This window comes from Oncorhynchus kisutch, linkage group LG18, assembly GCF_002021735.2.
Source record: "Oncorhynchus kisutch isolate 150728-3 linkage group LG18, Okis_V2, whole genome shotgun sequence".
Classification (NCBI taxonomy): Eukaryota; Metazoa; Chordata; class Actinopteri; order Salmoniformes; family Salmonidae; genus Oncorhynchus; species Oncorhynchus kisutch.
In genome coordinates, this window is record NC_034191.2 from 60,263,800 (window position 1) to 60,277,651 (window position 13,852).

At 40.9% G+C, this 13,852-nt stretch overlaps 1 protein-coding gene across 1 annotated transcript in view; it reads right to left on the reverse strand.

The window, feature by feature from the left end:
• Window positions 1-149: 149 nt before the first annotated feature.
• The window catches only part of LOC109909688 (cyclic nucleotide-gated cation channel beta-3-like), a 35,541-nt gene continuing 21,838 nt past the window's right edge, over window positions 150-13,852 (reverse strand). Inside the window, exons 10-18 of the mRNA XM_020508692.2 lie at window positions 10,977-11,099; window positions 10,520-10,661; window positions 10,102-10,261; window positions 9,820-9,917; window positions 9,614-9,697; window positions 2,746-2,864; window positions 2,223-2,375; window positions 1,907-2,057; window positions 150-492 (exon numbers count right to left, since the gene is read on the reverse strand). Coding sequence (XP_020364281.1) covers window positions 460-492; window positions 1,907-2,057; window positions 2,223-2,375; window positions 2,746-2,864; window positions 9,614-9,697; window positions 9,820-9,917; window positions 10,102-10,261; window positions 10,520-10,661; window positions 10,977-11,099 — 1,063 coding nt within the window. The 3' untranslated portion in view covers window positions 150-459. The remainder of the gene's footprint in view (window positions 493-1,906; window positions 2,058-2,222; window positions 2,376-2,745; window positions 2,865-9,613; window positions 9,698-9,819; window positions 9,918-10,101; window positions 10,262-10,519; window positions 10,662-10,976; window positions 11,100-13,852) is intronic.

Below are 13,852 nucleotides of genomic sequence, written 5' to 3' on the forward strand. Positions count from 1 at the left end.
TAAGGTTGCGTTTACAAAGGCAGCTCAATTCTTAATTTCATTAATTGGTCTTTTGACCAATCAGATCAGCTCCAAAAAATATCTGATGTGATTGGAAAAAAGATCGTAATTGGGCTCGTTAACTGAAATTTAAAAGATAAGACACTGTAGTTGTAGTAAACATTTTAATAGTTTTATGAAAAGTACTATTTACAGTGTACAAAGTTTAACATGCTGGTATTCTCCATCATATTGGCTAACAGCACAGATCAGAACTCACTGACTAATCAAAGCATAATAAATTGTCAACAACGCACGCAAAATTTGGTTCTGAGATCAATCGAAACAAAAATATTTCTAACACATTGCTAAACGTTTTTGCTGCGGTGTGTACTAATGAATACACTCCAGTGCAGTAGAGGAATATAAACAAAGATGGCGGATCCAAGTAAAGGATCAGATGTCTCACCCTCTACTCTTTTACTTCTCCTGCTGCTCCTTCGCTTGTGCAGCCTGGAAAGAAAGAGAACATGAACCTCAGTCATAGATATTTCTACTGTAGGTAGCCTTTATCCTTATAAATCAAATACTGTATGAGATCTAAGAGTTGATCACCTAAGCCAGATCGCATCTACAGTGCCGTGAAAAGGTATTTGTCCCTTTTCTGATTTTCTTTATACTGGATGTTATCAGATCTTCAACCAAAACCTAATATTAAAGGGAACCGGAGTTTACAAATAACAAGAAAATGGATACCTATTTTATTAACAAAGTTAGGCATCACCCAATTCCCCTGTGTGAAAAAGTAATTGCCACCTTTAGCTGCAATCACTGCAACCAAATGCTTCCTGTAGTTGTTGATTAGTTTCTCACATCACTGTGGAGGAATTTTGGCCCAATCTTGCATGCAGAACTGCTGTAACTCAGCGACATGTGGTTTTCAAGTCCTGTCACATCCTCTCAATTGGGATTAGGTTTGGACTTTGACTAGGCCATTCCAAAACTTCAAATTTGTTGGTTTTTAGACATTTTCATGTAGACTTGATCGTGTGTTTTGGATCATTGTCTTGCTGCATGACCCAGCTGCGCTTCAGCTCACAGACGGATTTGTCCCATTATGCCTGGCGAAAACCAAACACTGCATTCCACAGTAAGAACCTTTTATACCAACGGTCAGGCATGCTGGTGTGTGATGGTTTGGGAATGCTTCGTTGCCTCAGGACCTGGACGACTTGCCTAACAGAGCAGAATTCATGGTTCCTTCTATATCAGAGAATTCTACAGGAGAATGTCAGGCCGTAAAACAAAAGTCTACATGAAAATGGTTAAAAAGCAACAAATTTGATGTTTTGGAATGGCCTAGTCTAAATCCAGACCTAATCCCAATTGAGATGTTGTGGCAGGACTTGAAACGAGCAGTTCATGCTTAAACCCACATGCTGAATTAAAGCAATTCTACATGGAAGAGTGTGTCAGAATTCCTCCACAACAACGTGAGAGACTGATCAACAACTACAAGAAGCGTTTGGTTGGAGTCATTGCCGGTAAAGGTGGCCCAACCAGTTAGTGAGTGTAAGAATTACTTTTTTCACACAGGGGAATTGAGTGTTGCATAACTTTGTTTATGAAATAAGTGTTATTTGTTCACTCAGGTTCCCTTTATCTAATGTTATGTTTTAGTTGAAGATCTGATAACATTCAATGTCAAAAATATGCTAAATTAGAAAGGGGGCTAATAATTTTTCACAGCACTGTATCCCGGTAACAGGGGTGCATGCCCTCAATATTGAACACAGTCTGGTTGACAACATGGGCATGCTGCAATGTAGAGCTATAGCTTGTCAGTGGGTGCTATGCCATGTGTAATGTGGGTGCTCTGTCGTAGTGCATAATAATAATGTAATAATGAGCTGTAGCTGAACTGTACCTTGAGTTTCTCCAAGAAGCCTCCTTTGCCAAAGCCTCCAAAGATGCGCGCCATTTTAGGAGTGGGGGGTTTGGGTCCAAACAGCGCCATTCCTTTCGTCTTGTCAACCTCACCCTTAGCTCCAGCTGGACCCTTCGCCTTCATCAGTTTCCTTTCAGAGCAGACTCACAACAGTCAATCTCAGAGACACAACGATCACAATCTTGCAGAGAGGTTGATTAAAAACACAGAGAACTTGATTCAATTCTGGTAAGTCTAACTTTGCTCATTCTTAGTATAGGTCTCATACATTAGCTAGCTCACGCAAAGAACTTACCTTCCTTTTTTGGCCAGCACTCTCTGGGAATTTGGGTAGTGGACCAAGATGTCAACCAGGTCTTTCTTATCCAGGACAAAAAGGTTGACGAAGCCATGAGCTTTTACGTTAGCAGTCCTTCTGTTCCCGCCATCTTTGGCAGACTGTAGCAGACTGAGGAAGAGCACCGATTCAGAGCTCTGAAGATCCTCGACCAACACTCACACTTAGAAGTTAATCTGTAATAGTAACCCACTGGGCACAGACAACAGTTCAACGTCTGATTTTCATTTACATTTGTTTGTATTGTCAACTAATGTGAATTTGCAGAAGAAAAAAAAATATTCCCTTACATTAACTTAAAAATATATATATATATAATCAGTTTTCTATGCTGATTCAAGGTCAATCACAGATTCTTTGGGTTGAAATGACTTGGAAACTAACTTTGATTCAACCAGTTTTTGCCCAGTGGGAAGCTCTTCTACTGGAGGTTAATATTATTACATTGGAATATTGTAGTGTAATGATATAATGATAATACCTGATTTCTCCAAACACACAGCCGGCCTTCAGCGTCACAAACACAATGGAATTATCTGGTCCACCAACCACCTGCACCTCTCCACCCTTTATGATGTACATCTCTTTACCAATGTCACCCTACAGAAGAAAACGATCAAACAGAACACAGATTGGAAAATGTAAACTCCTCTCACTGTCAACTGCGTTTATTTTCAGCAAACTTGTGTAAATATTTGTATGAACATAAGATTCACAACTGAGACAACTGAACAAGTTCCACATACATGTGCCTAACAGAAATGGAATAATGTGTCCCTGAACATAGGGGGGATCAAAATCCAAAGTAACAGTCAGTATCTGGTGTGGCCACCAGCTGCATTAAGTACTGCAGTGCATCTCCTCCTCATGGACTGCACCACATTTTCCAGTTCTTGCTGTGATATGTTACCCCACTCTTTCACCAAGGCACCTGCAAGTTCCCGGACATTTCTGGGGGGAATGGCCCTAGCATTCACCCTCCGATCCAACAGGTCCCAGACGTACTCAATGGGATTGAGATCCGGGCTCTTCGCTGGCCATGGAGGAACACTGACATTTCTGTCTTGCAGGAAATCACACACAGAACGAGCAGTATGGCTGGTGGCATAGTCAAGTTGAAGGGTCATGTCAGGATGAGCCTGCAGGAAGGGTACCACATGAGGGAGGAGGATGTCTTCCCTGTAACGCACAGCTTTGAGATTGCCTGCAATGACAACAAGCTCAGTCTGATGATGCTGTGACACACTGCCCCAGACCATGACGGACTCTCCACCTCAAAATCCGACCATCACCCCTAGTGAGACAACCGCAACTCGTCAGTGAAGAGCATTTTTTGCCAGTCCTGTCTGGTCCAGCAACGGTGGGTTTGTGCCCATAGGCGACGTTGTAGCCGGTGATGTCTGGTGCGGACCTGCCTTACAACAGGCCTACAAGCCCTCAGTCCAGCCTTTCTCAGCCTATTACGGACAGTCTGAGCACTGATGGAGGGATTGTCCGTTCCTGGTGTAACTCGGGCAGTTGATGTTGCCATCCTGTACCTGTCCCGCAGCTGTGATGTTTGGATGTACCGATCCTGTGCAGGTGTTGTTACACGTGGTCTGCCACTGCGAGGACGATCAGCTGTCCATCCTGTCTCCATGTAGCTCTGTCTTAGGTGTCTCACAGTACTTACATTGCAATTTATTGCCCTGGCCACATCTGCAGTCCTCATACCTCCTTGCAGAATGCCTAAGGCATGTTCACGCAGATGAGCAGGGACCCTGGGCATCTTTCTTTTGGTGTTTTTCAGAGGCAGTAGAAAGGCCTCTTTAGTGTCCTACGTTTTCATAACTGTGACCTTAATTGCCTACCGTCTGTTAGCTGTTAGTGTCTTAACAACAGTTCCACAGGTGCATGTTCATTAATTGTTTATGGTTCATTTGAACAAGCATGGGAAACAGTGTTTAAACCCTTTACATTGAAGGTTTGGGAAGTTATTTGGATTTTTATGAATTATCTTTGAAAGACAGGGTCCTGAAAAAGGGATGTTTCTTTTTTTGCTGAGTTTAGTTTAAAATCACAGGGTGACGTTGTGGATGCTCTGAAATTACATATTGACTTTTATCCTCATTGCATTGGACCTTTAAAAAGGAAGAAGCCCCTCCCTCATGGAAGGAAGCCATCATAACTGTCATGCCAAAAGTGGGTAAAGACAAAGAACATATCAGTAATTATAGGCCAATCTCGATTTTGAATTATGACTATAAGCTATACACCTCGGTTATTACCAAGAGACTTGAAACCTTTATCGGATCAAATTGAGTTGGACCAAACTGGGTCTATTAGAGGCCATCAAACCCAAGATAACTACATATCATAAATAAGATTAAGAGAATGCACTTATTGGTCCATTTAGATGCAGAAAAGGCATTTAGCGTTAATTTTACTTATATCAAGTTTTAGAGAGATTTGGCTTTAAAAAGGACGCAATCCAATATTTTAAAAATATTTGTCATTAAAGGGAATGGCCATCTGACAAATAAAATAACTTTACAACGTGGCACACGTCAGGGATGTTGCACCTCACCTGATCCTTGTACATTGCCTTGTACATTGAGCAGAGTGATAAAGCAAAATTATGATTTTCAAGGTATTAGCATCAGAGGAAAAGAGTATAAAATTGACTGACCCTAACACTTGCTTCCCAAAACTAATGAACATTCTGGAAGAATATGCCATCGGGGCATGGACAAGGTGTCGAAAGCGTTCCACAGGGATGCTGGCCCATGTTGACGCCAAGTACAAGCAAGTCACAAGGTCTGAGTCTAAAATCGAGTCCCAAGTAGAATGGGTTTAGACTCAAGTCAAGTCCAAGTCGTGCATTCTAAGAGCAAGCCTCTAAAAAAAATCTATACATGCAAAGACTTGTTCAACTACAAAGTTGTCAATTTATTGAGTCTGCCAGACAGACCTTTTCATTACTTTGTCTATAACACATTTTAATTATGTAATTGTAAAATAGGGACCCCAGGACCATACAATTACCCAATTGGCAATTACAACCAATAAACTGGTTCTGCAATGTAAAAGGACATTTTGACATCCATTGTTACATTGGTATATTAAGTCTTAATCAGACTAAATTATTATTATCAGGGCTTGACTTGGGCTGAAATAGGTGCAGGTACTTATGTTGGGTGCCAGTACTGTTTATATTTAGGTTCAGGAGCTCCACAATTCTTTTGAGCTAATATTCTATAAGAGGAACAGGAGCTCAAGCAGTAGAACATTTGAGGTGGCCGTACTCAGCTCTGATGAGGGACTGCCCAAGTCAAGCACTGATTATTAATGATATTCCAATATCATGCAGATACGAAACAATCATTTTATCTTATTCAACGACTCCAACGTGTGGAGTGCAGTCCACAGCCTATTACATGCTCTTATTACGCACAACCAGAATGACAGAGACATAGGACACAGAACTCTGACATAACCTGGGAAATATGAACAAAGAAAACTAAAACATTGAATTTAATAAACAGAACTTCTACCTCCATGAGTCTTGTGAACATTCATGTGCAGAATAAACATTGTGCCCACTGAGGGTAAGAAATGGTTGGCTACATAACACTATCGTATGCCTATCAAACAGAAATGTCTGTGTTGCAATAAACTGTACGGGGATGGAATGATGAAACGCCAGGAGTTATTGTAGTATGAGATGGAATATAGATTTACCACATGGGGCCGGCCTATGCATTTTAAATGTGTGAGAGCAAGCATTTCAACAAGAGAAAAAAAGCACTCTCCACTGGCGGTAGTTTGGAGAGCGCAAGTTAAGAGCCGCGCCTATGGTACGTCTTGCCACAGTAATACACTATATATACAAAAGTATGTGGACACCCATTCAAATTAGTGGATTGAGCTATTTCAGCCACACCCGTTGCATAAAATCGAGCACAAAGCCATGCAGTCTCCATAGACAAACATTGGAAATAGAATGGCCTTACTGAAGAGCTCAGTGACTTTCAGTGTGGCACTGTCATAGGATGCCACCTTTCCAACAAGTCAGTTTGTCAAATTTCTGACCTGCTAGAGCTGCCCCGGTAAACTGGAAGTGCTGTTATTGTGAAGTGGAAAGTCTGGGAGCAACAATGTCTCAGCCTTAAAGTGGTAGGCCACACAAGCTCATAGAACGGGACTGCCGAGTGTTGAAGCGCATAAGACGATTTTTACGCGCTTTCTCGGTTGCAACATTCACCACCAAGTTCTAAACTGCCTCTGGAAGCAACGTCAGCACATGAACTGTTTGTCAGGAGCTTCATGAAATTGGTTTCCATGGCCGAGCAGCCGTACACAAGCCTAAGATCAGCATGTGCAATGCCAAGCATAGGCTGGAGTGGTGTAAAGCTTGCCACCATTAGACTCTGGAGCAGTGGAAACGTGGTCTCTGGGGTGATGAATCACACTTCACCATCTGGCAGTCTGACTGACTAATCTGTGTTTGGCAGATGCCAGGAAAACGAATACATAATGCCAACTGTAAAGTTTGGTGGAAGAGGAATAATGGTCTGGGGCTATTTTTCATGGTTCTGGCATGGGGGAAATCTTAACACTACAGCTTACAATGACATTCTAGACGATTTTGTGCTTCCAACTTTGTGGCAACCGTTTGGGGAAGGCTCTTTCCTGTTTCAGCATGACAATGCCCCTGTGCACAAAGCGAGGTCCATACAGAAATGGATTGTCGAGGTCGGTGTGGAAGAACTTAACTGGCATGCACAGAGCCTTGACCTCAATCCCATCGAACACCTTTGGGATGAATTGGAACGCTGACTGCCTAATCGCCCAACATCTGTGCCTGACCACACTAATGCTCTAGTGGCTGAATGGAAGCAAGTCCCCGCAGCAATGTTCCAACATCTAGTGGAAAGCCATCCCAGAAGAGTGGAGGCAGTTATAGCAGCAAAGGGGGGACCAACTCCATATTCATTTTGGAATGAGATGTTCGACAAGCACGTGTCCACATACTTTTGGTCATGTTGTGTAAATCTTTTTTTTTTTATCCAAATGCTAGCTTCATAAGTAAATTATCAATTTCAAGCAATTGTTACATACCAAAATATCAATAGACCTATGCTATTAATTGTTGCCCAATTGCTGATGAGTTTGCAAAGTAAACAGCTAATATTCAAGTTGGCTGGATGTCCTTTGGTGGTGGACTATTGTTGATTACACACTGGGAACTGTTAGTTCTTGACACAAATGGGTTTGCCCGGGACAACCACCATACCCTGTTCAAAGGAATGTAAATATTTTGTCTTGCCCATTCACCCTCTGAATGGCACGCATACACAATGTCTCAATCCTCTCAAGGCTTATAAATGCCTCCTACCCTTCATCTACACTTATTGAAATGGATTGAACAAGTGACAATAAGGGATCGTAGCTTTCACCTGGTTAGTCTATGTAATGAAAGGAGCAGGTGTTCATAATGTTTTGCACACTCAGTGTATATAACAAATTATAAACCAATTATCCTAAATATTCCTAAAAATATACAGTAGAAAGATGGTCCCTTCTTCATTTAGATTTCAGCTCTATAATAGAGGCAGTTAAATTAATATTTTCCCCAGATTGCTTTACCTATTCCAGTCTCTATCAGTTGCGGTCCCCCTGAAACAATTAATATCACAGTACATTTGGAGGTAACCAAGGATTAGATATTAGACTCTTCAGCTCCCTAAAGACAAAGGGGATGGCACTACCTAATCTTAGGGAATATTACTTAGCTGCACAATTTAGGCCAATCGTGTGTTGGTATGACACAATACAGTGCTATATGGAAAGATATTGAGGCTGCCGTTCAAGGTCGCCCAATCCAGTCTGTAGCTGGGGATAAAGACACATTTAGGACATTAACAGGAATGTTGAAATGGTTTGCGTTTTGATCCAAAATTTAAACCAGGTATCTATGATTAAAAAAAAAAAAGGAATGGCCTGAGAGAGGCATTACAGAACTTTGTAGAAGACGGAAAATTTTTAGGTTTTCAGAATTGAAAAAGAGAAATATGGCATGGAAAACCAAGATTTCTTCAGAAACTTACAGTTAAGGGACTATTTTGAAAAAGAGAGAAATGTATTCTTCAATACCAAACCAAATATGACTAACCATGTGATTTGAAATGCATATAAATCAGGCAATGTCGAAGATAATCTATTTACTTTGTCATGGCCAGATAGCCTCTAGAAAAGACTCAACTCTTTATATTACAGTAAAATTGGGAAAAGGAACTGAATATAGACATCTCAGAGGAAGACTGGGACAATAGATGCAGTGCAGTACTCAATGTACTTCTACAAACTCAAGAACATGGAGACAGTTTTGTTGTAAAAAATATTGGCTTTTTTTATTTTATCACTCCTAGAATGAAAAGTCAACAGCTAGGCATACAACAGCCATGCTGGCGGCTGTGGGACCATGTGGATGCTAACCACCCCCATTGTTTTGGGGAATGTCAGAAGATGTCATTGTTTTTGGGATTATGTGTGTTCGGTGTTAAAAGATGTCCTAGTATATGAAGTCCCTAGAACTGTATTGTACTTTGGTAATGTTCCAGAGAATGTGATGGACAGTGACAGATACCCGATAAAAGTGATCCTTGCTACAATTAGAAAAGCCATTACCAGGAACTGGTATAAAGTAGAAGCCCAAAATGTTAAGAATGCCAAAGTATAATCCAAGAAATCTTTAATATGGAAAGCTTGACATATGCTTTAAGACTCCAAAAACCTGTATTTGAAAGTAACTGGGACAAATGGATATTCACAAACCAGGAAGACCTGATTAACTAATATCTTTTTAACAATACAACTCTCTATACTTTATATATTATTCAGTATGTATTGGATGGCATCTTCTGTTTGCTTTTATTTATTCTTCAGTTTCATTGTTTCTGTTGCTTTTCGCTGTATCGTTTTGAAAAAGACTCAAATCCAAGTCAGTGAGGCTGCTGAGTGGAGAACGGCTCATAATAATGGCTGGAATGGAATGACATCAAACACATGGAAACCATATGTTTGATGTATTTCATACCGTTCCATCTATTCCGCTCCAGCCATTACCATGAGCCCATCCTCCCCAATTAACATGCCACCAACCTCCAAGTGTATAAAGTGTATGAAGAAAATACATATTGAGTATATTATACAACAGTGGCAATCTTCCTAGCCACCGTGCTTCTACACCTGCATTGCTTGCTGTTTGGGGTTTTAGGCTGGGTTTCTGTACAGCACTTTGAGATGTCAGCTGATGTACGAAGGGCTATATAAATACATTTGATTTGATTTGAATCCCATACACTCACCTTCTTCACCACAAAGTCCCCAGGTAGATATATAATAGACTTGAGCCTCAGCAACATGTCTACCAACATCTGCTTATCACAGCCCTTGGGAATAGAGACATTGAGAAAACAGTCAGATAACATTTAGCCAACGTTCAGAGGGTGATGCAGGTGGGCTGTTAGTTGCCTGTTGGCATAATGACATGTTAATTTCCACCTATATTTACCTGAAAAAGAGCAATTTTATCGAAGGTGGCAAAGTTTACATCCACACCAATGGCTGTTCTCATTACAAGAGGCATCTGCTCCAGCAGTACAGACTCGTCTGGAGAGAGAGTAGGGAGAGATGTAAGAGGAAGAAACATTTTTTCAAGACATTACTACAGAGCAAATGTACACCATGTTAATTGATGATTTGCCATAAAATGACATTTTAACATTATTTACAGCACAATTATGACAGCATGGAGTCAAGATGAATTTATTCCCCACTATTATTTATTGCTTACCCAGCATTCCCTGGGCGTCCCAGGTGTAGTTGTACCAGGTGCGTACTCTGTTCTGCACCAAGTCGGGGATGGTGAACGTGTTCATGTATTCCACACAGCCGTCCATGGAGGCCCGGAAATATGTCTGGCCCTGCGTGGCAGCCCCGATGACATCTCTCATCTGTACCAGAAGAAACCAATAAAATACTTTCAATCCAGGACCACACAACAAACCAGTGTTGGGGTCAATTCCATTTAAATCTAGTCAATTCCAGAATTACATTTTAGTCCATTTCCTCATTTAAAAGAAATGTGATTTACAATGTCAGTTGACTTCCTGAATTGAAATGGAATTTACCACAATCATAATTGTTACAAGAGGATGGCTGCCTCTTGCCTGGATTGCATTCTGCATGTCTTTAGAATAGTGATACTGTACCTGTCCAATCAAACTGGAGAACACAAAGACACCAGTAAAGAAGTTGGTCATCTGGAAACAGATCTCAAACACAGTGCCAGGCTCAGGAAGACCCCCAATGTTGATCAGACTACGAACAGCGAAGTAATAACAACGCAGGTACCTGTGGGAAGGAAGACGGTTACTCAAACCCCTAATCCACAGTGAAAGCAATGGAGACACTGGTATAGGGAAAACTACATATTGAGAAACTGTTAAACTGTAACAGAAGTCTCGGAGACAAGAGACTATATTGGAAGTATAGAACATTTTACTCCTCAGGATGCAAAATTCTGTTAATTTCCTCAAAATTCCCAGGTTTTACCAGAAGTCCCAGTTGGAATATTCCCAAAATCAGGAGAGAATATCCTCTTACCAGGATTTATGGAAAACCTGGCAAATCTGAAACCCTATATACTCTACACAATAAAATACGTACGCGGTTCCATCTCCATCGTAGACCCATTTGGAGGTGCCGATGCCAAGGTACACTGACGCCACATAGTAGAAACAGGCATTGAGATGGAGCATGTACAGCAAGTAGCCAGTAGTGCGACCAACTCTGAATAAACGCAGGGAAGAAGAAGTCTTAGATAACGGTTTTCTGTTGCGGCTCTGCTAAAGCTACAGTATTCTAGCATCCTCCATTCATCCTGTATCATCATTTTCAGAATTTATTACCATCATTCATCACACATCTAACTAGACTATGCCACATAGCAGACACTTCCATTTTATAGATTTGAAAAAAAGTCACATCTGAAATTATTCGCACCCTTGATAAAGATGTCAAGGAGGAGGAATATCCGTACCAAACTTTAAAAGGTATTTCCAGGCGCTAGCATTTTACCCCATCCTGAATTGGTTTAGAAATGATTATTCTGCCCCCTGGTGTCTCCTATTGCCCTGGAACAGGTGGTCTTCACTGATATATCCCTTAAGAATGTAAACTACACTTTGGTCCTATTACTGCTCACAAAATTTCCATGTGGTGCCACATTTTAAAGCAATGTAACTGGACATCAAAATGGCATGCCCATACTCCAATATTGGCTTGCAATCTGGAGGGCGGTCTTTTGCATTCCCCCCCATTGTTCCAAATGTGGAGTCCATACCCTTACCAATATCATGGACAGTGATGGTTTGAGAACATTCCAAGATTTGAAAGATACATACACATTACTGGGTAACTCCTTTTTATATAGACCTGCCACTTGAGAGCCAGGCCCACCCACTGGGAAACCAGGCCCAGCCAATCACAATTAGTTTTTCCCCCACAAAAGGGCTTTATTACAGACAGAAATACTACTCAGTTTCATTAGCTGTCCGTGTAGCTGATCTCAGATGATCCTGCAGGCGAAGCTGCCGGGTGTGGAAGTCCTGGCATGGTTACAAGTGGTCTGCAGTTGTGAGGCCAGTTTGACGTACTGCCAAAATCTCCAAAACAACATTGGAGGAGGCTTATGGAAATGAATATTCAATTCTCCGGCAACCGGTCTTTTGCATTCCCCCCCATTGTTCCAAATGTGGAGTCCATACCCTTACCAATATCATGGACAGTGATGGTTTGAGAACATTCCAAGATTTGAAAGATACATACACATTACTGGGTAACTCCTTTTTATATAGACCTGCCACTTGAGAGCCAGGCCCACCCACTGGGAAACCAGGCCCAGCCAATCACAATTAGTTTTTCCCCCACAAAAGGGCTTTATTACAGACAGAAATACTACTCAGTTTCATTAGCTGTCCGTGTAGCTGATCTCAGATGATCCTGCAGGCGAAGCTGCCGGGTGTGGAAGTCCTGGCATGGTTACAAGTGGTCTGCAGTTGTGAGGCCAGTTTGACGTACTGCCAAAATCTCCAAAACAACATTGGAGGAGGCTTATGGAAATGAATATTCAATTCTCCGGCAACCGCTCTGGTGGACACTCCTGCAGTCAGCATGCCAATTGCATGCTCCCTCCTATTTTAGACATCTGTGGCATTGTGTTTTACAAAACTGCACATTTTAGTGTCCTTTTACTGTCCCCAGCAGAAGGTGCACCTGTGTAATCATCATGCTGTTTAGTCAGCTTCTTGGTATGCCACACCTGTCAGGTGGATGGATTATCTTGGCAAAGGAGAAATGCTCACTAACAGTGATGTAAACAAATGTGTAACACAACATTTTTGAGAAATAAGCTTTTTGTGTGTATGGAACATTTCTGGGATATTTTATTTCAGCTCATGAAACTCAGCTCATAGGCTCAACACTTTATTTTTGATCAGTATATATTTACAAGTTAGATCAGCTATATTGGCCTATGGAGTCCCTTGGAAACGCAACTACGAGGAATCTCCAAAGATGGGATTTATAAATAAATTATCTGTGCTCCTGAAAGGACTGATCTCTATAATATATAAACAACTTTTGGAAAGCTCATATTCTGAGCTAGCCACAGATCTAACTCAATCTGAACCACCCTTTAACTGGAACAGAATATGGAAAAATATGACTTTGGCATCCTGTAATCCAAACCAACAATTTCTACATTTTAAGTTTGTTCACAGACTGTATTTAAACATTTTATGATGAAATTGACCGCAACTCCTGACTGTTCACTGTGTCCCCTAAATCAGGTAGGCGGGGTGGGAAGCATGGGGACAATGGGGACAATCGTTAGGGGTGCCAATCTTTTTTTGTTTGTGACCAACTTTTTACTCAGTTTTGTCATTTTATTTTTCAGAGAGAGGTTGCAGGTACAAAAACAATGGTACAAAATTGTTTTTTTGTACCTGCAACAATTAAATAAATGCATACAAAGATAATCTCTCTGAAAAATAAAATGATAAAACTGAGTAAAAAGTTGGTCACAAACAAAAAAGGATTGGCACCCCTAACGATTCTTCCACATAAAATCAAACAAAATGTAATCTGCATTAACATTCTATTTTATTAATATTTTTATTTATCTCAATTTAAGGAGCTGTATTGTGGACTTTCATGGCTTCCTGTTTCACTGGAGTTAATGTGTATGTCATCACCATGGGCAAAGAACTCACAAATGAAAAGAGACAACTAGTTGTTGACTTTCAATAATCAGGCAAAAGGGTACAAAAAACGACTGAAAACTAAATATACCACTTACACTATTAGGGCAACAATTAAGAAGATTAAAACCACTGGAACAATGGTCAACTTGACCCAAATGTATCTTCTCCCCACTCACAGTGAGACAAATGGTTCAGGAGGCAAAGAAAGTCCAAGGAAAGGAGTTGGAGAATTACACAACTTACAGAATGCATCTTGGGTCCAAATCTACAATTAGACGC